Consider the following 26,514-nt stretch of genomic DNA (forward strand, 5'->3'; position numbering starts at 1 on the left):
TAAATACCCGACTTTCTTACCAACTCCCAGTAGTGATAGTATCCATATCTATCCAGGGGCATAACCCTGATTACCAACCTCGGCATGCTTCTTGCGAATAAAGCCATAATCCCACGGTGAGACGAGGACACCTGGGAAGAGGCTACCTCGTTCTGCAGTGCTCTTGTTTTTTTTTTATCCAATTGCTAATTCAAAGTTCCATTGAATGGAAAACGTATCAATTTATAACCGTCCTTTATTGCAAGAGCAGACAACAGAACTGCAAAAGAGTTTTCATTTGTCTTTATTTGAAGGAATAGGGTACATTTTCTAGACTCCTCGTGGCGTTTTGAAGTTCATTCCAACAGTTGGCTGGGTAACTTGAAGGTTGGAAAGTCCACCGAAGTCCTGAAACACATGCTTTAGTTAAATTACCTGCAGATCATGGTTCTCCCTACAAATGAATAGTCTTAATATTCAGCATTGCTTAGCCGTCTCTACGTGCACTGATTAATATCAAACATCAATCAGGCAAAGCTTATACAGTTAGTGCCATTGGTTTGGTGCCATTGGTTTGGAGGAGGAAAAGGACATCAAGAGACAGTATGAGCCAAACCAATCCTTAACTCTACATGTTTGAGACTCACCAGCATCTTGAGCATCTCCTTGGTGTCAGGATCGACCTCAATGAGCTCCTGGTCCAGAGCGGAAACCTAGTGACCACAACCACAGTTAGCTTGGGCAACGCACATGAAATACAACTGCATGTTCAGCATCAGGAACCTTTGGCTTAAACTCAAATAATGAAGCATTTGTTGACAAAGAAGTGAAGACTGTATAGGTTTTCTTTTATTAAACCGAATCAGTACAGTGAAACAACGATGGGGTAGAAGGCATCGGCCAAACACCATTATGTATTAGTTTGTTTGTACAAAATCGCCCATCGTCTTATGAAGTACCGTTATTTATTTTTTAATTATCAATATCTTTTACAGATGTATTAAGCAACTACTTTAAAGGGTCAGGGGCTGGTTTAACGCATTAAGCCTGCCATTAGAATAGAGCGAGAGATCCAAAAATGTTGTGCAACTTTCCAGTAATAAAAACTTTACTTTCCAAGTTGTATCAAATAATTGGTATGGCCAATTGATTCTTTCTTCCAAATTCAAAAGCCGTTTGTTTAAATACTCTTCTACCAAAACAAGACATTGCGAAGTGATAAACCTGTAGTCCCTGGCACATTTTGTGAACAAAGTCTTATAACGGATTATAATATTACTTCCCAGATTTAAGGGAAGTTAATATTTAAAAACAATCTCAGCACCAGTGTTCAATCGGGTCCTTTAAACCTGACTACACTACTGGTACCAATACATATCTCCAAGAGGCGGCAACAAGAGCCAAGGCAGCAGCCTGTACTGACCTCTGGGACGTAGTTGTCCCTTCTTTCCCTCTCATCTTCCTGCAGCTTGATGGAGATTCCTCTGACCGGGCCCCTCTGGATACGTTTCATCAAATGGGTCACAAAGCTGGGGGAAGAAAACGACACATTGGAACTGGAACCCATTCTGAGTTCTTAGCACAACCAAGGACAGGGTTCCTACAGGTTTCAACAAGCTACATTTAAGACTCAAGACTATTATGCATGCATATGAAGACCCATTACACCTCCATACTGGCAAAAAAAGTATGGAGTTTTAGACTTCTAAAAACATTGTGAAAACAGGTAACCATATTTCTTAACCAGCTGAGGTCCAAGTGTTCACACAATAGTAATGCATGTTATTGTTATTACACAAACCAGGTGCATTAAGGTAGTCTGTGGTATAGGACCACCTGTAGCAGCCCTTATAATACTTTTGTATTTGAGGGAGTGATCGATCCAGCTTGTTACTTTTTTATCCTTTTAAGTAAGATTACAAATAAATATAATCAAGATGCATTTAATGTAGTATTCTGTAAGACATACCTATTTACAACAGTCACGAGATACGAAAACATACAAAGTACGTTAGGTTTATGCACCAAGTGTAGCGCTGTTCTCAAGCCAGATCTAGTTGCATTTAGTCATAGTAGATTAGATTTACGTTAACAGTAGCAAGTAGCAATTTTTTGGACGAGGAGACACCACTAGCCCCGGCGACACACTAGCTGGGTGTGCTCAAGATACATTTTTACATGTTTGTAAATAATCCAATACATTTTAAAGACCTGTCACAGTGAAATTCAAGACATTTAAGGCCTACTATTCAAATAATTCGATTTCAAGCTATATGATCTTCGGAAACCCTGCAAGGAAATCCCAACCAAATTGGAATACGTAGTAAGACTAGCCACTTCCAGTTTACAAAACAAGGTAGAATGCAAAACAAACTAGATTAGAGTCATTTGACAGAAGTGTGATAGATCATCATAACATGTTGCTACAGTAGTTTAAAACTACCCTGTATATTATGAGTAACTTAATATACAGATACTGCGGCTGCCAACATAAGCTCGACCATGTCTTGAATATCATGAGCTTGTGGGGACCAAGAGTATGTTAGGCTCAACCATTGCATCCCTTTTCCATACAAAACTATAAAGACCACGTAAGGGACCCTGTCTACAGGACCCGTCCCTTGGAAACTGTCAGAAACGGACAGTCCATACCCGACAGCAAAACACCGGACAGGCACACATCTGAGATAAAGAATTGAACAACAAAGACGGTGCCAATTTACCCAGCAATTTTGTTGCGTAGAGGCTTGCTGGGGATAATGGCGATTTCTTCGCAGACCCTTTTGTTGGTGTGGAAGTCATTGCCCAGCCGGGTGTAGTACTTCTCAATGATGACCCTGGCGGCCTTCTTGACGGTCTTGGTCCTGACTCGGCCCTAGAGAGGACATCATTGATATAAATACATGAATTCCAAGTAAATTGCAAAATTAACGACAGTTATCGCGTTATTCGGGCTTGTAATGTTGGTTAATTTCACTAGATTTTGTCTGAGTACGTTACACCTAGGTACGATTTAGCGACGTACAGAAAACTACCGATTAAGAATATAGAAACATTTAATTTAATTGTTTATTAGCAAATCGAATTACCCTGCGGAAGTTTCGGCAACAATGTATTTAACTATGTAAGGACAATCGGAACACCAAGATCACTAGCTTAAAATGCTAGAACTCTAGCGCATTGCTTCATTGGTTGCTAGCCCATTCCCACTGCTCACCACCGAGCTAAATGTTAGGTTTTCACAAGACTGATTAAGTATAGGAACATCACTAATGCAGATTTTTGATTGTAAAAATATTTTTGGTCTAGTTCATTGAGTGTATACGTTTGTTTAAGTGAGGAAAGATGAGGATTGAGAAGGATTGTAAAGTGGAGATATTGAAAAGATACCCACCATGTTGAATCGGACTGGTGAAAGAGAACACGGGAAGTTATTACCGGAAGTTTATAGCTGGAAATGAAGCACGTCACCAAATACAACAGCACTGTCTAGTGGTGGGTGTCGGCATGCCATACAGCCACGGTTTACTGAGTAATTCAAGACATGGGTTTTAATGGAAACAGACGAACGAAAGATAAAACAAGCTTATTATAGATCAAAATCTTACCGTAATCGCAAACATAAATCGAATGAAGGCAAAGCCATAAAAGTGAAGATATATTTTTATTTCGCATAAAAAAGGGTGCAAACTTGAGTTCCCCTATATTTTAAGCGGTTAAAAAGTGATTTGTAAGGTCCATTATTGATACACTCCAAAAAGGAAGAAAATAGGCATCTTAGATAAGAACCGTTTAACCTTCCTGCAAATTAAAAACAATATACCATAATTCAAATAAAATTGGGTCCTTCATTCTAGAAGCCCTTGAACTCATTCGGACACATTTTAGAAGTGACATTCATATTTGAACACTATTTATTTACACTTCGAAGATTTCTCTTAAATCGTAGCCTTGGAGAATTCTGTCAGGGAAGGTTGGGATAAACTCTAGATGCTGTACAATTCCGTTTTCCACAGAGGGAGGAGGGGTCAAAGAAGAACACAATTTATATGCTGGAATTCCACATAAATTAAAAGACTACAACAGTGAACTCTGTACAATATTACAAATAAATCACAATATTGCAGTAATCTCCCTTAATATTCCCTCCAAAAATATACAGTAAATCAAGGACGGCTCTACAGTACAGCAACATAGCAAAGAATGGAAGAAGAAGCCCACGAGAGACCCAACGCCACTGTGACCCATGGCACCACTCTTCTGGACTACAACACCCTCATGACAAACGTGGGAATGTGGGTTGCGCAAAACCAAAGTGAAGCTTAAACGACGAGCACAGACAGACAAACTTCCATAAGAGTAAGCTACAATATCTAAGGAGCGGGACCTGATGTGCAGTGTGGGCCGTGAAGACGACGTGAAGTTAATTTACATAAAAGGGCCGGAAGCCCTTGCACTGAGCGGATCTAACCAATGGCCGTAGTTATTTATTATAAAGCTCACTGTAGAGGCAAGTCCCCCAGACAAGCCATGCAGATATAAACTATGCAGAGTAGTCAGTCTGGATGAGGCTGCAAGGAAACATGTAAATACATCATCATAGTAATATACCTGCCATTGCTGCCAGTCATGTTAGGCGACTATAGGCAATGCACGGTTTTTAAGTTGTGAGATCCTGGTTGCAAAGAGCAACAGCCGAACTCCTTAAAGTCGAGTTGGTTTGGTGTTGTGTAAAGGAATGGGCATTAAGATAAAATGTTGGATAAAAATGCAATTTCGTCTGACCTTATTTAATCCTTTAACATGTTACAACAGTTGGGAACATTTAAAATCACTTTATTGTATGCATTTTAAAACAGAAAAATAGGACACAATGTGGAATGCAGTGATTATAAAAGAAAAAAAGAAAAACATTCAACTTCATATTTTCCTGGCACAGGTAGAAAGGCATGGGCTTAGTAGTCTTGCGCATGGCATTATGGGAGATCAAGGAAACGATGAAGGTTATCGTCTGGATTTCTTTACATCTATCTCTTTACAAGAATCTGATAAACCAAAAAAAACTCTGGTGAACAGGGGCTTTGAATGGGAACATTTCACCGTTAAATATGATGTATAGGACCTTTATCTTCGCTTGCTAAACACATTGATGCATTGTGCTGTGATGAAAAAGAGGGTTTTGCCCATCCAGAGACTTTCACTATCATAAATTTGACTTGACCAACAGCCCGCTATGTTTTCAGACTGAGCTTAAGTTCAATCAACTACAGGTTTGAAACTAAAGCCAGCACTGCAACAGAAAAGAAAAGAAAAAGGGCCAATATACGGTTCATTCAACTCATTCACCCCTTTTATACAGGATCCTAGAGGTGAGACTATGTTACCATCGTCCCCCGTAACCAACACTTAAGAGGCACCAAGGAATGAATACCTGCCATTCAAATAGCCTATTCCTCCAATGCCTCCCAATGCTTTCTCTTGATTCACCAATCTGATTCAAAACTAGAACAAAACAAACTCCCAACAAAAGATATTCAAGTAATTTCAAATAACACAATAACTTAGACCTCACCCCCAGAGGGAGTGAAAAAATAACGCCAGACCCAGAGCTTTACAGTGTTAATATACACGTTACAAAATGAGACCCATTCTACTGACTCAGTGGGACAGATTGCACCATCCGGAGATTTCACATCAAAGATGTGAGGATGAGAATGTGCTGCTAATGGCTGCGGCTGCCCACTGTGAACCTTGCACGTAGTAAGTTGGTGTGCATGGGTGCAAGAGTATGGAGAGAAACATGGTAACCAAAACAATTAAACCCATGTAGGGGGTGGTTCTATAGTGAAAGTGGCCGTTATTAATAAATGTAGTGCAGCCATGTTTAATGGTACTCCCGCCCCCTTTCCCCTAAATAAAAAACATGGCTAATTTGGAAAGGAAAATAAAATGTGCATCTGAAAGTTCATTTTAACAAGTAAAAAAGAAAATACAATTAAAAACGTTCAAATGGACTCCGGGAAGGTGTCAAGAGGATAGGCAAGGTGACATTGTTATACATAGTGTTTCAAGGCAGCCTTCCATGACACTTTACATTGAAGATAAAACGCTAAGAATTATATTAAAATGGCTAACACATATTCCTCCAAGTTGGTCAAGACTCTCCCTTATAAAGACCCCTGGTGGTCCATCCCCTTTTGTTTGTTTATTAACGTCAAGGAAAATTACCCGCGTTTGACTGGTGGAGGTCCAAGCCATGTAACATTGCTGCACTGGACACATGGCCCAGCCTCCTCTGTTCAGTGTTTCTGGGTTAACATAACATTCCATTTGGCATCATTACACTTGGCCCTGCTCGCCTCTGTCACTGGCGAGCCACTCTGACTGCTCTATACTTATGGTGACCATGTGGCTCTTAAAACAAGGGGTTCAAACTGCAGGTCCAACTGCGAGTACTCCCTCAGCCGGTCACATTATCCCACTAGAGAGAGAGTGTGTGTGTGTGTGTGTGTGTGTGTGTGTGTGTGTGTGTGTGTGTGTGTGTGTGTGTGTGTGTGTGTGTGTGTGTGTGTGTGTGTGTGTGTGTGTGTGTGTGTTTAAGGCATTGAACATTAGTGTAAAGAGGCGGCGATGGAAAGCACATCACACCGATGTCTCTTGTTGCACCCAAAGCAACGTTCCCACTTCAGCGTCTACTGGCGTAGACATGGTCAAAGTCCAGTTCGGTTGAGGCTCAAAAACATTGCTTCTCTCGCAGACTCTTATCCATGTCATCTATTTTTTCCACTAACATTAGATTGGTCGGTTTTTCGTCTCTATCGGACACTGTTCATATTCCCATGCACTTCTTTTTACACTTTTATGTCTGTACATTTAATGTGTATGTTTAAGAATGGTTCGATAAAAGGTGGCAATCAAGACATACATAAGCATAAATACAATTATATTTGTTACTCCAGCCATCCTACAGTGTCCAGTTTTTCAAAAATCACAAAGCCAACAAGACTAAAACAAGGCAAAAAGTAAAAAAAGAAAAAAAGAAAAAAGCATTTCTTTTTTAAGTGACAAGACTTTTTCTTTTGGTTTTGGGAGGAGTGTTGAAAGCAGGCCATGTGCATCCCAACCGGTTCACTGGAGAGCACGGTGCTCTGCCACAAGCCCCGGGCAAAGGTACCGCTCTCTGCCTTCCCCTCTGGAGTGTTCTACAGGGTATCACAGTACACCACCACTGGGTGGACACTGCGGCAGGGACACTCATGGGTTCCACTTGTGTTTTTCATGATTACATTCAGTTCCGTGCCAAGAATGACAAAAGTAACGTTCTGCCAAACAAAAAAACAAACAAATGTCTGGGTTGGGTGCAGTTACGCCGTTTCATGAGTGCAAGAAAGGACTGTGTAAACCACAGAATGCAACAGGTAGAGTGAGAAGGAGGAGGGGCGATCCCGGCTGAAAGAGACACTTCAATCCGTTGCAATTTCAACTGGGAGAGGAGAGATGGCGTCCACGCTATACACGCGCTAGGAAAGTCCATCTCAGAGAGAAGAAGTTCTCTTTTCCTCCAGATAATCACTATACAAATAAAAAAATCCATTCTGGCCAGTTGACGACACAAACACACATACACCCCTCTCCAAACAAGGCCTCCCATCAACAGGACAAACACACACACACACACTTTGATTGGTCCCTCCTGGGGAAATAAATGCGATTTCAGCTCTCTCTCCCTTTGTCATTCACTTGGATCTCAAGAACTTGTGAAGGACGAGCCAGGCACGCCGAGTGCTTCAGGCCGGCAGACCATCATTTATGTCGCGGGGTGTTCTTCTTCCGTTTCCGCTTGAAGAAGCAGCAGCACCTGCAGGGGATGGGAGGGAGGGAACGTAAATAGAAAGACACAGAACGAACAAACACCCACCCTCCAACCACTCACCAATGGCTAGAATAAATGACAAGGAAATTGTATGTTACACTTGAAAAACAATCCCAAAATATCAATGTCATGGCAACTCTTGTGAGAGCATACATTGTTAAACATTTTGCAATGGGCTGCATGTGTATGCCGTTATTGAGCCTCAAATGACACTGGATGGAGGGGGAAAGGAGGAGGTGGCTACCATGGCGCATCAAATGGCAGATACAAAAAAGAACACCTGTAGACCAAGACGTAGGACAACGACTTGCTAAGCGGAGGCTTGATTATTAATATGAGCAAAGCACCATGACACGCTGCCAAAAACATGTAAGGTGATGCGCACTGATTCATTGTTGCATGACCACATGGTTTATTAATGTGTCCCTGCCCCATGAGTCTGATGTGCACTAGCAGAGAGGGACTCACCACAGGTTGAGCATTTTCACGCAGCTATGGAAGACAGTGTAAAGAGAGAAAAGATAGATTAACATTACAGCAGGACCAAGATGGCGGGACAGGCCTCATTCCACCCATAGAGAGGGGAAACGGATGATGGGAATAATGAGATGAGAACTTGAGAGATCTCCTCTTGTCTAAGTCAGCCTCCATGAGCACATTCTCCTGCTCATTTCATTCATATTCAAGTCCACCACATTATATTAAGAAACACATTTCAGGTGTGCAAACTGTTGATGGCCAAAAAAGGTGCAATCTTCTAAACAAACTCTGTTTAAGTGACACACAATAGCCTGCTAGTGATGTCCAGACCTACTTTATGAAGCAGTGCTCACAATAAGAAAAACTCAGTTGCATCGATTAGAAATTGAATGTATTTTTTCTAACAATGTTTGGTCACATTAAACACCACTGCAGGCAACACGGCACGGGTCAGATAGAGATGGAGAACATATCACGTTCAGGTCAACGGAGGAGCACAAGATCCAACTAAAACAGATTTTGGTTTTAAACGTGGTAATTTGTCTTATGTGATTGGCAACCGTTATCTATACCTTTTTGTCACTGACTGAGATAAGTCCCAAAATAGAGAAAAAAAAAGGTGTAAAAATAAAAAGAGGCATGTATTTGCCATTTACCCAAAAGTCAGCCTTCTTTTTGTTACGGGAACCGTGTGCTCCGTCTCTACTATAGTAAAACTCTAGAGACGGTCTATAAACAGCAGCGGAGTTTAGCAGACAGAGTGGGAAATCATGACCCGCGCTACACTACCTCTCATTGGCTAGTACTCGTTGATAACTTGGATGAGACATGAACCGTGAAAGTTTGCACCCCTGACATTTGAAAGTGCCATGGAAAAGAGACCCAATACAACACCAAAAAACATGGAAAAGGACCCGCCTGTTTGGTAGTTTAACTTACCAGCTCAACATAATAAACAACATGCTGATGAAGAACTAGCAGTCTCCGGAGTGGAGTTGTGTGGGTAAACTGGTGGAAGGGTTGGGGGGAATCTTAAACAAAATGCATTATATCTTGCCTCATCACCAAGGACACCTGGCATTGTGTAGCACAATACTAAGGGATTGGATTTTGCACTTTGTGCTGTGGACCTGGAGCATTAACCTCAGTGGGCTGGTAAAGGTATCAGAGTGGCTGGCCATTTAAAATGCCAATCATCATATCATACAACCATGTGAATGAGGAGCAGTGCAGGGGAGAGGCCGTCCTTCAGGAAAGACCTGGACATGGACAAAGTCTAAAGGGAAAGGCACTTTGGGGGACCGTTTGTGAGGCAATGGCGTCCGAACCAGAGGGGGAAAACGATTCGGGGCTAGTAGGAAATTAGATGCTTGCACTCACGATTTCATCTAGATATAAATGGAGAGAAAACCACTAATGCCCATTTCAAAAATTATTTATGGAACCTCTGATGCACCCAATATAATGGATTTGATTAATTGTGCCAGAGAAAATAATTAACAGTAATAAAGAAAACAGCTACTGAACCAAATGAAAATGGAGGGAAGAGCTTATTTTAGATGCCAAATATGAAATGGCTTTCAGAAAACATATGGTTCAGAGTTAATAATAGATTATCACACATTGATTATAGAACCAGATAACGTCAGGATGTAAAAAGGCTGTTTGGGATGACATTTGTTATGTTTATGCAGACGTCATGCATCACGTCAATAAAGTCAATTTATTATTAAAACAAGAGGAGAAAAAAAATATACTTGTTATTTTCTAAGCCTTAAAGGACAATTCCGGTATTTTCAAAATTGAGCCCATTTTCTGGTTTGTCTAGGATAAAATAGAGTGGTTGACGCCAAAATTTTGACCATTGGTTCTGTTTCGGGTATTTGCCTAATTTCGAATCGCCCCTGCCTGCTTTACAATGGCTGGCTATGGGCATTCACAAACCTGTCCTTAAAACAACCCTAAACATTCGTTTTCAGAAATGTGCAACTCGCCGAGTGGTTAGTGGTGTTTGTTGATGTTCCAAATCAAGTATCGTAGCGAATAACAGTTTTAGTTGCGTTTTATTTGGCATTTTCTAAATCCATTGATTTCGGTTGGAAGACTCATTGCTCCTTGACCGGAATCGGAAAGGGGAGCTGGTCTTTTACCTCCGTTCCAGCCCTACTGTTGGGACAGAGAACGGAGCGAGAAAACTACAACTACAACCCCTTTCTGTCTTTTGTTTTTTTTAACGGGCATTTTGTGAATGCCCGTAGCCAGCCATTGTGTAGCAGGCAGGGGCGATTTGAAATGAGCCAAATAAATATAAATATAAATATAAACATAAGCCTCAACATAACTGGACGCAAGTTAAATGCCTCCAAATGACCACAATAACTAAGAAAAGCCTAAAAATAGCACATTACAATTATTGCTGAATGAAAGCAGGTAAAGATTACTGCCACAACCATTGCATAATGCAGGCAAAGCGCGGTCACTATAAAACGAGCAGGAACCAAATGATACATACTTTGCCTCATCCACCACCTCCACCTCTGCCTGAGCCGTGATTGGTGCATTGGAGTGGGCCGTCATAGGGTCATCTGGATTCAGCTCCCCATTGGTCGAGCTGACAACCTGTGGTATAGAGAGCCAATGCTACAAATGAAGCAAACAACACGTCACATTCGCCTAATGAGGAAACACAATGATGGTTGAGCTGAAGGCCCACTGATGAAAGCCTTTGCAATTCCCTTTGATGAATGTTACGAACTGGGTGTCGGTGACAACCTTCCCCGGAAAATCACAAGCTGCGCACACATCACAAAAACAGAGATTGCCACAGGTTGTATCAGCGATGTTGGGTAACGTCACTTCTGTTGATATTTGAAGCAGCGAGATCCCAAACAAACAAACAGAGCCAGCATCCAGTAAAAATTGTCAAGAACGCAGCACAAAACCCAACAACACCCACCCCTTGTATGTGAATGGTTGAAATATTATTTATTTTTGTTTTAGAGTGGTTGGTAGTACCATTTGTATTTGTGTACGATTTCGGAGCATAGGCTGCCTACAGAGGTTTTTTGGACGGCCTGCTTATGTGGTGGGCAGCTAGTGGATCATGAGGAAAGATCAGATGAATGTGATAATCTAAGTATCGGCCTAGAAGCGCTGATGCAATCTTTACACATTACCTATAATGTAGACATGCACCCAATTCAAAGAGTCCGAACCCATTACACTGTTAGAAGGTCATTTTAAAGTCCTAAACATTATTTTGGAACCCAGAAGTTGCATTTGTTTGCATTTGACTGACTGTCATTACCATTCACGTCAAACAGATGCAAATCAAAGATGGGAAAAGGAAATGCAAAAAAGCTTAAGTATTATTTTCTCCTTTACATTGAAAAAAATGTTTCAATTAACTACCCCCCCCCCCCTCTACTAAACAAGAAATTAAAACGAAATGACCAATCTTGTAATGAAGTTTTAGCAGGCAACAAGCCAGCTAAGCAGAGTAGACTTGTCATGCATGTTGATTCTCCATCTCCCAAAGACTTGAAAACATGCACTGAATAAATAAACCAATGCATCTTGCCCACCCAGCAACTAGACTTTCAAATCCCAAAAGGCAATGAGAAATGGCCCCTGCGACAGGATCCCACAACAGTTTGGCTGCATGTAAATAATGCGATACTAAATGTGGTTTGAGGTAGGCGGGTGTTCAACGCCATGGAGTGCTACTGTGCCCTGTGAGTGTTGTGGGTGGACGTGCCTGCAGGAAAGTCTCTGGAAAGGAAGATATATGGTTGCAGATTTGCCTTCCATGTAGAAACCAAAATAGCTGGACCATATACTCCATCTTCCAACCTGTCTCAATATTCCTATCGTCCCCTTACACACACTTAGTCCAATTTCACTCAAAATGTGGGTGGATCTAGCAGTGGGTGGATAGGCTTCTTGAGGAACTCATAATTGAGTTGGCTTCAGTGAATTAGTGAATGAACTAACTAATTCAGTGAATTATTTAGTTAATGAGTTCATTAACATCCTGTTGTTAGGCACAGTCAATTGTTAATTAGTTCATTCATGGCATACTATTGACACTTTGTTTTAGCTACACATGAATTCCTGTATGGCCAACATCTCCGGCTGCTGACCCTCACTACACCACAGAGTCAGAGCTCAGTCTTGGGGGCTGAAGAGCTTTCCTGTCTAGTGACCAAGTTAAAGACTGACTCCATGTAATAACGCTGGTCTAATGAATGCTACCGCGATTTGATGTATTAAACACCTTCTCCTTTCCGCCATCCCTGTTGCTTTGATTTTAATTGCTGGGGTACCGAACGGCTGGAAGTGCGGGTAGAAAAACCCGACGTGGACCAAGGACCTATGAGACGGTTGTGCCTGGATGAGGGGAGTGGCCGGACAGAAGGGCCTGAAGGAGAGCTTCCTGTGGGCGCCGCCGGTTGAGTGATGGTAGTGTACCTGCACTGAGCCCCCGTGCCTGTCCGCGGCCAGGTGAGAAGTCAGGTAGGAGGAGGCGGAGTTTGCCTGGCGACTGGGCTGCACCTCCCATGCTCCTCGCCGGTCCGAGGCGGCCGTCTGCGCAGTGGTTGGAGGGGGGGCCGGGGCGCAGCGAGGGGCAGGGGGGGCGGCGGCGGCGGAGCAGGTTTCCATGTAAGATGAGTGGGTGGGCGTGCAAAGGCCGGTGGTCATGCAGAAGCAGCACGTGAGATGAAAAAAATATATGAAAAAAGTAAAAGTAAACCCAAAAAAAGGAAGCACTAAAAATCTAAGCAAGGCTCAAGCCAGGGAGCTGGACCGATAACAGAAGAATGGCCCTAACCATGCACTTTGATATGTCCACCTGGGTTGTATTTTTTGACCACAGTGCTGCTGCTATTGACCAGCAGGGGGCAATGGCAGTGAATGGAAAAAAATAGCTACTTAATACTATATATAAAATAAAGCACTACCAGGCTGCTCCCCTGACATCCGCTTTTATATAATAGGCCTAGAATTTCTTTAAATCAATCGCTGCATGTATGAACAAACTGCTGTCCATAGCCATGTATAACTTGACAGACTGAATCTGTGCTTTACTATATTTATGTTTTTAGACTCCAAGCAGGCCAGAAAGAGAATGTATTTCTGTCAAGAGTTAAATCTAATTCATTGTATCAAATAGCCCAAACTTCTCTCTCTTTCTATCCTGTGGCATTGTATTTTGTATGTAAATGTTTCATTTGTTTATATATGGCATATATAATTTCACCCCTACTATTTTAAAGTTTGTTTTATCTGATATTTTATGCATTTTATTGCTAAATAGACACGGTCACAGAAATGCCACAATCAAAGGTGACACATTGGACACCGTTGCCAAGAGATGGGACAGTTGGACCCAATGGGAGTACGGTACCTGGTTCCTCAGAGGCTGATGCTGTGAAGGCCGGTCCCTGTGGGCATGGCTCTCTCTCGTAATGGCAGACGCTCCGGAGTCTATGTGCACAGAACCTACGGGAGTGGGCTTCACAGCAGACAAACACACAGATCAATCACTGTTAGAGGACGGCAATGAGACAAGACACCTCAGTCCCCTTAGGAGAGGAACTTACTATTTGCCTGCCAACCCAGTCATAGGTGTAATCAAAGGTGTATCCTTTCCGCTCAAACAGCTCAGTAAAAAGTGTCCTCAGGTATTCGTAGTCTGGCTTCTCAAAGAAGTCAAGCCGCCTCACATAACGCAGGTAGGTGGCCATCTCCTCTGAAACCCAAGGAGATTCAAATTTGAGAAGTCTTTTCATTGGTTCATAAACAAAAAGGCACATACAGGAGAGTATGTGGCGTCATTTAGCGAAACATTTGAAAAAAAAACAAACATTGATCTTGTGATGTGGCTGCCACTGCATCAAACTGGCTTACCTGGGAAGTTCTCACACAGGACCTCGATAGGAGTATTCCGCTTAGTGTCTCCGATCTTCTGGTATCGTTCTTTCAAAGTGTCCGCCTGAACGAAAAGCGGAAGATACCATTATCTCCTGAAATGCATGATTGTGATTATGTCATGTAATCCGAGTAGGGCTGGCACGAATATCTTATTTTAAAGAAAGATAATCATTTGATTTTCTGACTGAATATCACGTTTTTATCAACTGATAATTTTACTTCAATTTAATTTTAAAAACGCAAATAGAAAAAACAAAATATCCCATAGGACTGCAGCACGGACACCAGTGGCTTTCGTGGCTTATTTTTTCATTAAAAACGACAAAGCATTCGAAAATGTAATTGAGTTGAATTCCTGGGCATCAGACAAATATTCAAGAATGTGGCACTACACTGAGGGTTGAAAGGTTCTCATCAATACGTGCTCAAGGTTGAGGTGCTATGAAGCATACCTTTAGCCCTTGCCATGGTAAACTGCCACGGAGGAAATACATGAACATGTGACCTAAGGCCTCCAGGTCATCTCGTCGGCTTTGCTCTAATGACAGAGGAGTCAAATGAAAGAGGGGCAGAAATTAAACATGCCTCTTTGATTAAAGAAGATCATAGAAATTAGATGATTTCAATCAAAGTTGAATTGCATAAAAACAAAAGAGAAGAAAAAACCAAAAAAAAAGCCTACCTTTTCCCAAATGTGTGTTGATGGACATGTATCTTGCGGTACCGGTTAAGCTCTTGTGCTCCCGGTATGGAATGTGTTTTTTAGTTTCAGGGTCGATGTATTCTTTGGCCAGACCAAAGTCAATGATGTGGATGATGTGGTCTTTTTTGTTCCCTTGCCGTCCGATGAGAAAGTTTTCTGGTTTGACATCTCTATAGATTAGGTTTTTAGAGTGCACATACTCCATCCGAGAGAGCTGGTGAAACAAGAGAACAGAACTTATCACACCATACTTCCTCCGATGATCAAGGGGACAGATCATCTAGAACAGCGCAAATGCTTTATTGATATGTAAAAACGGAACAACAGATCCCATGCTTTTGGGGAACGCGAGGAGCCTCGTGGGGTGTGGAACTCACCAGCTGTATGGCTATCATTAAGACCGTCTTAAGGGAGAAGGTCCTGTCGCAGAGGTCAAAGAGGTCCTCCAGGCTGGGGCCCAGCAGCTCCAGGACCATGGCGTTGTATTTCCCACAGGGGCCAAAGTAGAAGACCTGGGGCAGGCCCTCGGCTACAGCGGGAACAAAAGAGTCATGAGACACGCAGGAGGCCGCACAAACAATACCACATTCAAGTGTAGCTAGGGATCCACAGGAGCATGGCCTAGACAGCTCGGTCAGCGCTGGTGGTGAGGAGCGGAGCTGCAGGTTGAGGAAGAAGAGATTACCTTTGACACTGAGCTGTTTATTGTTCCTGCCTCCTATGACAAAGGATTAAGTATGGGATGGAGTCCACTTGAACAGTAATCAAGAGATCCTTGAGATATTACTCTGGAGCAAAAGCATAAAATAGTGTTTAAGGTTGGCATACATTTTTTTGTAAAAAAAAAAAAGCTAGCTATGTTCCAAGCGCCGTTATGTCTACTAGAGTACCCGGTCCCAACTAGTATCATCACTAGAAACCCATGGAGCTGCATGCATCTTGTGTTTATGCAACCCACCTTCTTTCTCTAAATCCCATCATCCATTTTCCTACACACCCTGACTCCAATGAACCGCTGAATCCACCGTTTATTAGTCATTCAAATCCAAGAATATTAATGTGAATTCTACACTGAGAAATTCTACCCAAGAGAGGGCTGGGGTTCCAGACACATGATTTGTTTAATATTTTACTGAATGTTAACATTCATTATGCACATCCACAAAACTGGTTCATATAACACATTTGAAGTTTCATAAACTATAATAAATGGTATATTTGAGTCAAGCTTCTGCTATGCTGGTTAAACCTGCCTGGGGTCAAGAGGACCCGAGGAGGAGGACGCGTGGTTAGATTCATGCATGGTTGATGGATTTCCCTATTTTGGAAGAATATCATTTTAGTCGTAGGAGGAGATGCAAGTAATTCAAGGAGGTTTCTTTAATATAGTTATAATAATATTAAATATAATAATATAATATATAATAATATGAATACGTTTTAATATATAGATAAATATATAACAGCATTGATAAGAAAACGTAAAATAACTTTACATTCTTATTGATTGGCTTGTGTTTCTCCCCTCCTGTGGCAGTTTAACCTTTCAAGTATACAAGTCACCTTCATGTCCGACAGACTGACAAAAAGGGCCTGAACTTCAACAATGCAGTCAGTTCATATCCTCTTTTCTTTTTGACCCCTTTTCGTTTTATCTGCCTGTGTTTGTTCCCTCACGCCGACACACCACCCACTGCCATCACCACTCAAACCATGAGGAAGGGGAAGGTGGGGGAAGCTTCACCGGCACCACCATTACCACACAGCTAAAAATGTTACAGGCTGGGATCTTTGAGGAAACGGAGGAAGGAGAAGAATAAAGTAATTCAGTGGTGACCAAGACAACCGACTTCCAGTAAACCTGACTGAACAGCAGCAGTAGTCACGTTTCACTAGCCATCACTAGCCTGAAAAATCACTAACTTAAGCCTACTTGTCCCGCAAAATGTAATGGCTAGCTTTACAAAGAGGTATTACGTTAGGATAAACATAGATATCACTCATAACACATTATAATGGGTCTGTCCACTCTGCTCTTTTATTTACCAGAGCATTGGTAGAAGAATAAATTGTGAAGATAAGTCCCGGCCCTGGTACATATAGGAAGTGTTGGAATCAAGTTATCAAAAAGTTTAATGTCTCTTTCCTGGTTGTTCCGACAGTCAGAACTTCTTTGCAGATGACGTAAATAGGCAGCAGACTTTGTGCGTGTGCATACAACAATGATGAATTGTTACTTTTAAATGCTGTCAGGGACAATATAGAATACAGAATAAAACCACTATGCCACTTGCTTTCCCAGCGTTAGACCTGGTAGATGTCAATCAACAGCTCATACCATATTACTGCCCCACAAGTAAAATCATGGAAATCTCTGATGGACAACAAATAACAAACTTGTAATTCATGAACAATTGAGTGACCCGAGATTGTAAAACAATCTTAAGGCCTCAGAATGAACTTCCACAAAGATATGTATGAGTGATGTCACAGATATGCTGCATTAGTGCTGAAGAATTAATCGCAATCATACCGACATTTCAATGTAATAGAACACAATTTAAAAAATGTTCTGCGAAAAAAATAAAGGTAGTTTGTTTTAACTTTACACAATCGAACCAGAGGGCCAGAATCGGAAACACACACAACGCTATTCTACGCGCACGTGACATGCGAATGAGAGCAGTAGAGGAAGAAAACATCTTGCCACTCGACGCTTTGATTTGCTGATGTTGACAGACAAAATAAAAAACTGACAAAACCCGACAACCAGTGTGTTAAGTAGGCTATGTACCAGTGGCGGCTGGTGGTTTTTAAAGTGAGGGAGGAAGGACTGCACGCTTGGTTGCCATTGGCCTGCTTGCACTGTTGGTGTATGGTGGCATAAGAATGTGAGACTCAAGTTGTTTCAGGGTGTTTTGGTGAACTACAAAATAGCAGGGAGGGAGTTATGTGAACAAAATGTATACAAAGCCACCAGTGGCATCACTGTAATTTGAGAAGGAAAGGATGCAAAGCATATTAGTCAAACCAGGCCTACTATTGATTTGTAAAAGTAAATCAAAAAATTTGGGCCTATCATTGGGCCTATTTTTGCCCTCACTGACTGAAGTTATTTAGCTATGTTTATTTTCAGTTACAATTGCTTGTAATGCTACCAGTAAGTCATGCGTACCTAGCAAACCATGTAGCACTCACAACACTGACGTTGCCATTACTTCTGGTGACCTTGATTTTGGGAAGTGGTCTACCTCTTTCTTTGGTCGCTAACTTAGCACTGTAACTGAATGAATGGAATGCTTTTTGTAATAAGACGTTAACAATGTCCTCCGTTTCCAATGTTTCCATTGTGCATTTAGGATCTCGCTATCGCAGATTTCACTTGCTCTGCGTCTCTCAGACTGAACACCGCGGCAATGCAGACCGGGTTTGCTATCGACAGCGTTGCCAGATTGGGCAGATTTCCCGCCCAATGATGATCTTTCCAGCCTAACATGGTTAAAAGTAGCCCAATTGGGTGGGAAATCGGACCAATCTGGCAACACTGCTCAACATCCAGGGATCCTGCTTATTAGTTCATAGCGCAGACGGATAGATTTTTGCGCGAATCAGACCCCTTAAGGTCCCACCCACTCAGAGGAGGATTTTCCTCCTCTCTCACATTGAAACCCATGTTATCCACCGGCCGCCAGTACTTTCGGGAAAATGAATGGGAGTGAACGGTGGCAAAGGGAGGACGTTCCTCCCTGAAGTAATTGTCAATAGGCGATAGGGGGTGCTAATGTCCCTTTACCCAGGGAAACGAACATTATATATTCAAAGGCAATAAAGTAGTCATATTTAAGGGCATTAATTCATTACAGTAGTCTGGGCAATCTACATTTTTTATTCTCAACAATGTTAGGGAGGATCTTCCTCCCTCTCCTCAATGGAGAAGCCTCCAATGCTATGTACCACCCGGCAGCGATCACCAACTGAAGTGATCGAACGTATATATTAACGCAATTCAAAATGGCACCGCAAAATAACTAAGGAGATAGGTCATTCAGGCAGTTTGGTAGTAAGACACTGGATGAACAGTGCAGCAAGCCGCCCTGCACATGTTTTGGCTTTTTATAATTTTATAAATCTATAATTTTAGATTTTATAATATCAATTCATGCATCAATTCATCTTATTTCATCATAACACATAGTCCTGGCCTACAGAAAAGAGCAGTTTATATATTGATTGTATCCATTGTTGTGATGGTCATTCGATAGAATTAGTTATTGCTTGTGTTAAGTGAATAATACTTTTCGGAAGCAGGAACTTCCTTCATTAACAATGTGATAAAGAAAAAGAAAGGAAAACCCTCATGACCTTCCCAGTCCATGTACAAGGTAGAAATCTGGTAAGCCATCCATCCTCTGGGAATATGCGGACTGCTTTTAATGCTGGCTGGCTGGAGAGCTGGTGTAGAGTTTCACCGTTAGGCCTGGCTGCCTTTACATGACTCACCAGTTTCCATCAACCCCACAAACAATACCACTCGAGAGCCAGAGAGAGACTCAAAGAGAGGGATAGAGAGACTGTGAGAATGTCTTGGTCCAAGATCAACAATGCTTTGCAGTCATGTGAAGGCCTGCCCCAGTGAGCCACTAGACCACATCCCTCTCGAGCATTAAAAAGGTGAAGAAGAAGAGCAACAACAATAACAACAACGCATACGAGTCACTCTCCATAATGTCAACCGACTACTCTACTATAGTTGTTCAAGTCGGGTGTACACAATGCCAGACAGGGCATAGTGTACTAGTCGGCCATGCAGGAATGGGGTCATATTATCCCATCTGGAGGAGAGGACTGAGGCAGCAGGTTAGTGCTAAAAGGGGCGGTTCTACTCTCTAAATACTTCATGAGATTCTGAACTACTGGCCCTGTCAAGTCTCTTGTCTCAGACTGGCCATCAGAAGTAAAATACCTGACTACCTCGTAATCTGAGTGAAGCTAGTACTAAGGCCAATAAGATCAGTGATCAACGTGACATCTACACTGTATTAAAGTTCCATAAATAAAGGCGGTGCCACAGGCAGCATTTTAAAAATATGTCTTGCGCACACAGACACACGTGTGTGTGTGTGTGTGTGTGTGTGTGTGTGTGTGTGTGTGTGTGTGTGTGTGTGTGTGTGTGTGTGTGTGTGTGTGTGTGTGTGTGTGTGTGTGTGTGTGTGTGTGTGTGTGTGTGTGTGAACTATTTCATGAGTTAAACATCCAAACATGTACTGTAAATATTTTACATGCCCCCCCACTCCCTTTCTGTTCAATTATTTTTACCCTTTAAGATTCACGCCTCTGATTTCAGTAGTAGCAGGAGAAAGACATTGAGTCATGATCTTGCATGAAATGTTGGGCCATGTGACTTATGCTTGATGACAGGCGGATACATAATAGGGATGGATCAGAATATTCAATTATTAGTTCCCGAGGGTCAAAGCCGATTTTTAACATTTGGACCGTTACATTTTATTCCCATTCATATAAACAAGAATTAACGGACGAAACTAATGTTGAACACTTCGAAGGGCATTATCCCGCTTATACTATGGTCACTTGTTGAAAAAAATAAATGAAGACCATTCATTTATATTTTCATGTGTTTTACAATCCAAATATAAAGTTTTTCACAAGCCATAACTTTGTTTCCCTGGTAACGCCTGAGGGTTTGACTAATACCTGGAACAATCATTACCCTCCCGTAAGGTTCTTGTGCAACGGAAACGTTGTTCACTCCTCCAGTAAATAGGACGGACCTTAGCTACAACTTGGCAATGGGAGGTATTCTGGTCTGCTCAGCTATGAGCCAGAGAGCTAACGTTATGCATTTTACATATTTATAATTCGAAATTCGTCCCAGCCTTTATACCAGATTAGATACTAATAATAAATAATAATAATAGATTCAAATTGATATAGCGCTTTTCACGTACTCAAAGCGCTTTTACTCAAATACTCTATGGCAGGGGTCAGCAACTAACTTACTACACTCAGACGTAAACTCATTCTTGCATGCGGGTGTCTTCGTTTCACAATTTAGTGCTGTCAAGCGATTAAAATATTTTATCGCATCAATGTCATAGTTAAGTAAGTTAGTTACGTTTTTTTCTATTCTAAATATCCATTGATTTCGTGCTGCTAGCCTTTTAGTGAGAGCAGAGTGTTGAGAAGGACAGTAATAAAATATATTTAGTAAGATGGATATAAGAAGAGAGACCCGCAGTGAATTCAACCCGGTCCACTTGACATCGGGTAGGTGCATGACTGTGGTAAGCCTACCGTAAAACTTCAATAGCCCAGGCTTTTATTTGTTTCAATCACTGAACTTCCGAACAAAACTCTTGCTCAGCAAGGATGGGAAATACTATAACATTTATTATTTAAACCAGTATGAATATTCCTACCGTACGAAGGCCTATACACATTACCAGGCTATCGAATAACACACACACACACACACACACACACACACACACACACACACACACACACACACACACACACACACACACACACACACACACACACACACACACACACACACACACACACACACACACACACTGGCGGAGTGGTAATCGGGAGAATTCCTGGTGGGCCGTTAACGTTTCGGGGCTGTCGCGCTGATTACTGCGGTATAACAATATTGCGTTTATAAAAGTTCCTTGCAGCGCCGTCCGACAGCCTGAGCTGTGTGCCCGCAACCTCTCACTCACTCAACAGAACACTCAAAAACAGTCAACGTCGCAACCAAGTCAATATTGTCTAGAGGGGAGTAACTGAGCGGCCCCTCTCGAAGTGGTACAGCCCAGGTGGGCCTTGAACTGTGATTGGTCAGAAAGAAGTAACAGCTAATAACATTGAACTCTCATGCAGGCTCGAACAGAGTGAAACACAAAAACACACACACACTTTTAAGGAGTTTTTCACCCGCTGCGTATCCTTGCTTGCCCCAACAAGTTTGTGCGGTGTGCTTGTTGTTTTGTTTCCGGTATAGCTATATCCGGTATGGTGTTGTAGTTTTTCTAATGTGACTAGTTGTTGCTTAGACAGCAGGGGAAAAAACTACAACGTTTGCCAAACCGAGTGTAATCGTGCAATAAAACAATTAACGCCGTTAAAGCATTAACGCCGTTAATAACACGTTAAACTGACAGCACTAAAATAAATACAAACATTCGGGAATATACAAATTATTCTGAAGAGGCCTAGACTCTAGGCCTCTTTAGCCCCGCCTTCTGCAGTGAACCAAGAAAGCCTGCGCCGTGACGAACGGGCGATTTTACCCATTCGCTTTTACACAGGAATCTTGAGATAAGACGGTGAAATCACCGGGCGTGCCAAGCCTTGACCGAACCGGCTTGGCACTATAGAAAGGCCTTATGCTGAGAGAGGGCAGTAGTGCGCACCTAAGAAAGCAGCCAACCACTCTTAAAACACTTCACACAACACCACACGGCGGGTGCTGATTGACTGATTGATCAATCAATTCGTTGGTGTGTATAAAAATTACCCCAGCACACCAGACCTTCACATCAACTGCAACTTGACCTCTGACAACATGCCTAAGATTCACCCTGAGACCAAAGCGTTGATTATCAAGAGGCTGAAGACCAGATCCACTAGTGAGGTGGCTGACACCTTCAATGTGTCTCAGCGTCAAGTACAAAGAATAAGAAAAAGATTTGAAGAGACTGGAGCTGTTTTTAGAGTGCATGGTACCGTGGCCGCAAGCTGCTCAGGGCCACACCCCCACCCTCCACCTTGACCCTCTAAAAAAACGGCGGTTTGTGGAAAGCTCATTGGGGGACAGGCTCCTATTCTGTGTACTTTGCACATTCATAAATAATAAGACATGCTGCATTTTCAGTTTTATAACCGATTGTCTTATTTTGTTTATACATCTTAGATTACAGTTCAGGCTGTTGCAGCTAGCTCAGGGGAGAGAATGTTTACACTAGGTTGTACAACCTGAGACATGTACAATAAAAAAGAATTGCCTTCTGCATTTTTTATTTTTTTTTCCCTTCATTGTACCAAACTCGTACCGAACCGTGATGTCTGAACCGAACCATGACTTCAAGGTACCGTGACACCCCTAATGCTTTGTATGACTGGTATCAATTTGTGCGGAAGCTTTCGAGGCATGACTCAGCAGGAAGCATATTGGAAAGACCTTCATTAGGTTCCTTGATTTAGCGAAATTCCCAAGAAAGATTGGATTGTTCCTCATTTGTCAGTATAGCATATGTTCATGCGTCACGCAGATAACCGACATATTGCAAACTTTTTTGAAATGCATTAAAAAATGTGTTAGCCAAAAGGTACCTAGATTGTAATTGGATTGGGGGACAATATGATGGAGGGGGAAATATGGACAACGTGCAGACACACGGCCCGTCGCTGACAAACCATATCACATCAGAGTTGTAATGGAGAGGAAAATGGGACTGAAAGCGCTACTTTGTTGATTTGGTTGTTCCAGTCACAACAACACCTCTTCCGTAAATTATGGTAAATTACAGGATTGTGTGATTCGTTTTAGTATCACCCACCATACATATTTTACCTATAAACCAAGGGAAGGCCAAGTTTGCTCCTTTCCCTGGCCACATAACACCCCCCAATAAACCACACCCACACCTTTTGGATGTGCGTTAGGCACATCTTTTTTCTATCTTTCTTCCAAAATCGTATTATTTATATTTTCTACCAGAATTGTACATCATTTATATTCTTTATTGTGTTAATATAGGGCTGCTTGATTATGAAAAAAAAAAATCATAGTCACGATTATTTTGGTCGATATTGAAATCACGATTATTTTTCAGTTTGAAAACATTATGTATTTATTGATAGGTTTATGAAATCAAAATCCCAAGCATAATTCGATGAATCCCCCAGCCCTATCTTAATATGTATTTTGGCAAAGTTTTAAAGAAGGATATATAATTAAAATATAAAATTGTCGAAAATAAAGTCTTCGACATTGCATTGTTTTTGAGACCGAAATGGGTTTGTTGGCCAACGATTAGTGGCTGGCCCAGGTAGGTGGAGTTCCCCCGCAAATGAGCAGTTCACCCAATAATGACCTGCCGCCAGGAGCCTCCCAACATCAGAAGTGAAGGTGACCTCTATAGCAGCATACTGCTGCTGTGGTGGTGTATTAAAACATTTTTTTTTCAAAGTTACAATGTAACCTGTCCGAAACAATGGTCTGGCCAGTGGAGCTCTAGTGTGGTTGTTACACACATATAATACAGGTTTAATTGCACAAGTAAGTCCTACGTTAATATTTGGCCTGAGTCCATTTAAGAAGGACGCTTATGTCCTATCTATTTATTATTCAATAGGCCATGTAACTGAGCAAGACTTGTTGAAGTTTGAATATTGCCCATTAGACAAAGCATTGAAGGCCATAAAATGTCATACATGCTCAAATGACTTCTATCACCAGTAGCCCAGCTTAAGTTGAAAAATATATATATATATTATACAAATACCATAATATACCGTATACCCCAGTGAAAGGTCAGGAAGGGATTAACAAAATGATGCGCTAGCAGCAGGTCGAGACAGGGGCTTAGTGTTTATGTCAATGACTAGTATAAACCCATAACTCAACAACTAATTCTTTGTTGTGGAAATAAAGCAATCTTTTTCACTCATCTTCCAAAACATAAACTATAAAGAAATGATGCATGAACAGAGTGTCGGAGCACACTTTGACGTTACCTGTACTTCCTAAAGTCTTGTAGAAGCGGTACTCCAAATGCAACTGTGGCGCCCTGGATTTCACTGGTTCCTATAAAGCAGAAAACAACCATGGTTTATTCTGAAATCAATAAAATGCAACAAAAACTATGTACATTTGACTATATATATATATATATATATATATATACACACACATTTCTTTTTCCATTTTTCCTTCCAATGGGTAACCACAACAATGAAATTAATGGAAATTCCACATTGAATTCCTAAAACTACTGTCTGTTTAGCAACTCTTAGCACAGCATTGTTAAAGAGCAAGTAAACTCTAAACTTAATGTCTAACACGACCATCATAGTAATCTATGAAATAAGTCCCCATTTAGAAGAAAAAAAAAAAAATCTCCCAAAAACACTATGAACGTTCCACTATGTGGCATTCTTTTCGTGATGTCTGAGTTCTTCCGAGAAGCCACTAAAGCACGATGTGTGTAAGGACGTGTGGAGCTCTGTCTGGGCAGCGATTGACTGCGACGTCAGAGAGAAAGATTAGCATTTTCTGGCATTTATTGAATAACGCCACAGTGTGTGGGTGGATGGTGCAGCACAGCCTGAGCAGCGATTAATTTAATAGGCTTCCTGGACATATATATATCTAGTACAACGATTTCGAGTGTGTGGATGGGGAAACTCTATCCGAGCAGCGATATATTTAATGCCTTCACCGAGTGAGGGTTAGGCTTCCTGGACGACTATAGAACACTATGGTTTGTGCCGCATCTTTCCAAAAACTTTCAACCCAAAACACATTCTTTAAAATCTCAGTGTTCAAATTCCAGCTGAAACATGGGTTGACCGGCTCTTTAATGCCAGCGGTGATATTAATAGTGCCCAATCGCTACATCTATTTCTTAGGAATTTCTCTGAGCTAGGTGTTTCATGTCTTACTGGATTGTCACCATAAAGGGTCCAAACCAATTACCACCATGCAATAGAGAAAAGCAAAGAGTTAACTCCTAGAGGTGTTTATGGATCACATGTTGGGAATCTCAGACAACAATCCCATAAATGCCATTTTAATTGACAATGGATGGAGCTAAAGCCAATCAACAATCAACACAAGATAACACTAATAACACTAATTGATCAAATGTGTACTTACCAGTTTAATAGCAACATATTCATTGGTGTAGAGATTTTTACCTGAAACCATCAAAGGCAAACAATCCATTAGGATTATACATATGAAAAAATACCATATATGTACTTGAAGGACATTATATTTATATTTTATGTAAATTCCATTAATTGTTAAGCTACATTACAAAGCCATACAAGGACTTGTTTTTGATCATATTTGATGTGATTAACACATTGAGGAAGAGCAAGTGTGATCGTAAGGCTAGCAATGAGTCCAAAACAGACTTAATACTGTATAAAAGGCTACATCAATTTACTCCGGGTTAAACTTTTGCTTCATGGCTCTTATATTTCAGCATTTGTCCTGTCTTCTGTAGCATTCCAAATCCCTCATATCAAGTCAGAACACCTCGTCGCTACCCACAACACAGGGCTCGGGCCAAGCTCACCGAGCTTCAACTCGCCAAAGTTGCCACAGCCGATCTTCTTGCCCACGCGGAAGTTGGGTCCCACCATGAGCACCCCGGACGAGCTGGAGGAGCCGGAGGGCCTCGACGAGTGCCCGCTGCGGCTCCCCTGGGTGACCTTGGTGCTCCGGGCCGGCCGCTCGCTGAACTTGTCTCTTTGCGGCTCCATGGTATGAGCGGGTCAGGCT

General features: G+C 41.7%; 2 protein-coding genes across 7 annotated transcripts; both read right to left on the reverse strand.

The window, feature by feature from the left end:
* Positions 1-267: 267 nt before the first annotated feature.
* LOC130403919 (40S ribosomal protein S17) lies at positions 268-3,477 on the reverse strand. The gene is made up of 5 exons (XM_056608461.1): positions 3,374-3,477; positions 2,703-2,854; positions 1,403-1,508; positions 627-692; positions 268-387 (listed from the first exon to the last, which is right to left on the reverse strand). The coding sequence occupies exons 1-5, from the start codon at positions 3,374-3,376 to the stop codon at positions 310-312; spliced, it is 405 nt and encodes a 134-aa protein (XP_056464436.1). The 5' UTR covers positions 3,377-3,477; the 3' UTR covers positions 268-309.
* Positions 3,478-3,598: 121 nt separating this feature from the next.
* Positions 3,599-26,505, reverse strand: csnk1g1 (casein kinase 1, gamma 1). 6 transcript variants are annotated; one of them, XM_056608456.1, is made up of 13 exons: positions 26,309-26,505; positions 25,882-25,922; positions 24,741-24,810; positions 15,347-15,498; positions 14,949-15,183; positions 14,719-14,804; positions 14,243-14,327; positions 13,936-14,084; positions 13,740-13,847; positions 12,803-12,919; positions 10,845-10,951; positions 8,321-8,344; positions 3,600-7,837 (listed from the first exon to the last, which is right to left on the reverse strand). In XM_056608456.1, the coding sequence occupies exons 1-13, from the start codon at positions 26,493-26,495 to the stop codon at positions 7,783-7,785; spliced, it is 1,416 nt and encodes a 471-aa protein (XP_056464431.1). In that variant the 5' UTR covers positions 26,496-26,505; the 3' UTR covers positions 3,600-7,782. The 6 variants fall into 6 exon arrangements, with proteins under 6 accessions (XP_056464434.1, XP_056464431.1, XP_056464432.1 ...); XM_056608459.1 differs by lacking the exon at positions 12,803-12,919 and having other exon boundaries at positions 3,599-7,837; XM_056608457.1 differs by lacking the exon at positions 8,321-8,344.
* Between the last annotated feature and the right edge of the window lie 9 nt (positions 26,506-26,514).

This window comes from Gadus chalcogrammus, chromosome 14 (genome assembly GCF_026213295.1).
Source record: "Gadus chalcogrammus isolate NIFS_2021 chromosome 14, NIFS_Gcha_1.0, whole genome shotgun sequence".
Taxonomy (NCBI): domain Eukaryota; kingdom Metazoa; phylum Chordata; class Actinopteri; order Gadiformes; family Gadidae; genus Gadus; species Gadus chalcogrammus.

Coding starts and splice junctions, on each gene's coding strand:
- csnk1g1 (XM_056608455.1), bottom strand. CDS start 26,495: ATGGAGCCGCAAAGAGACAAGTTCAGCGAGCGGCCGGCCCGGAGCACC. Junction 14,805..14,948: donor CAACACACATTTGGGAAAAG/GTAGGCTTTTTT, acceptor CTCTGTCATTAG/AGCAAAGCCGACGAGATGAC. Junction 13,848..13,935: donor ACTGGGTTGGCAGGCAAATA/GTAAGTTCCTCT, acceptor TCTGCTGTGAAG/CCCACTCCCGTAGGTTCTGT.
- LOC130403919 (XM_056608461.1), bottom strand. Junction 1,509..2,702: donor CTACGCAACAAAATTGCTGG/GTAAATTGGCAC, acceptor TTCTTCCCCCAG/CTTTGTGACCCATTTGATGA. Junction 693..1,402: donor GGGACAACTACGTCCCAGAG/GTCAGTACAGGC, acceptor TGTGGTCACTAG/GTTTCCGCTCTGGACCAGGA.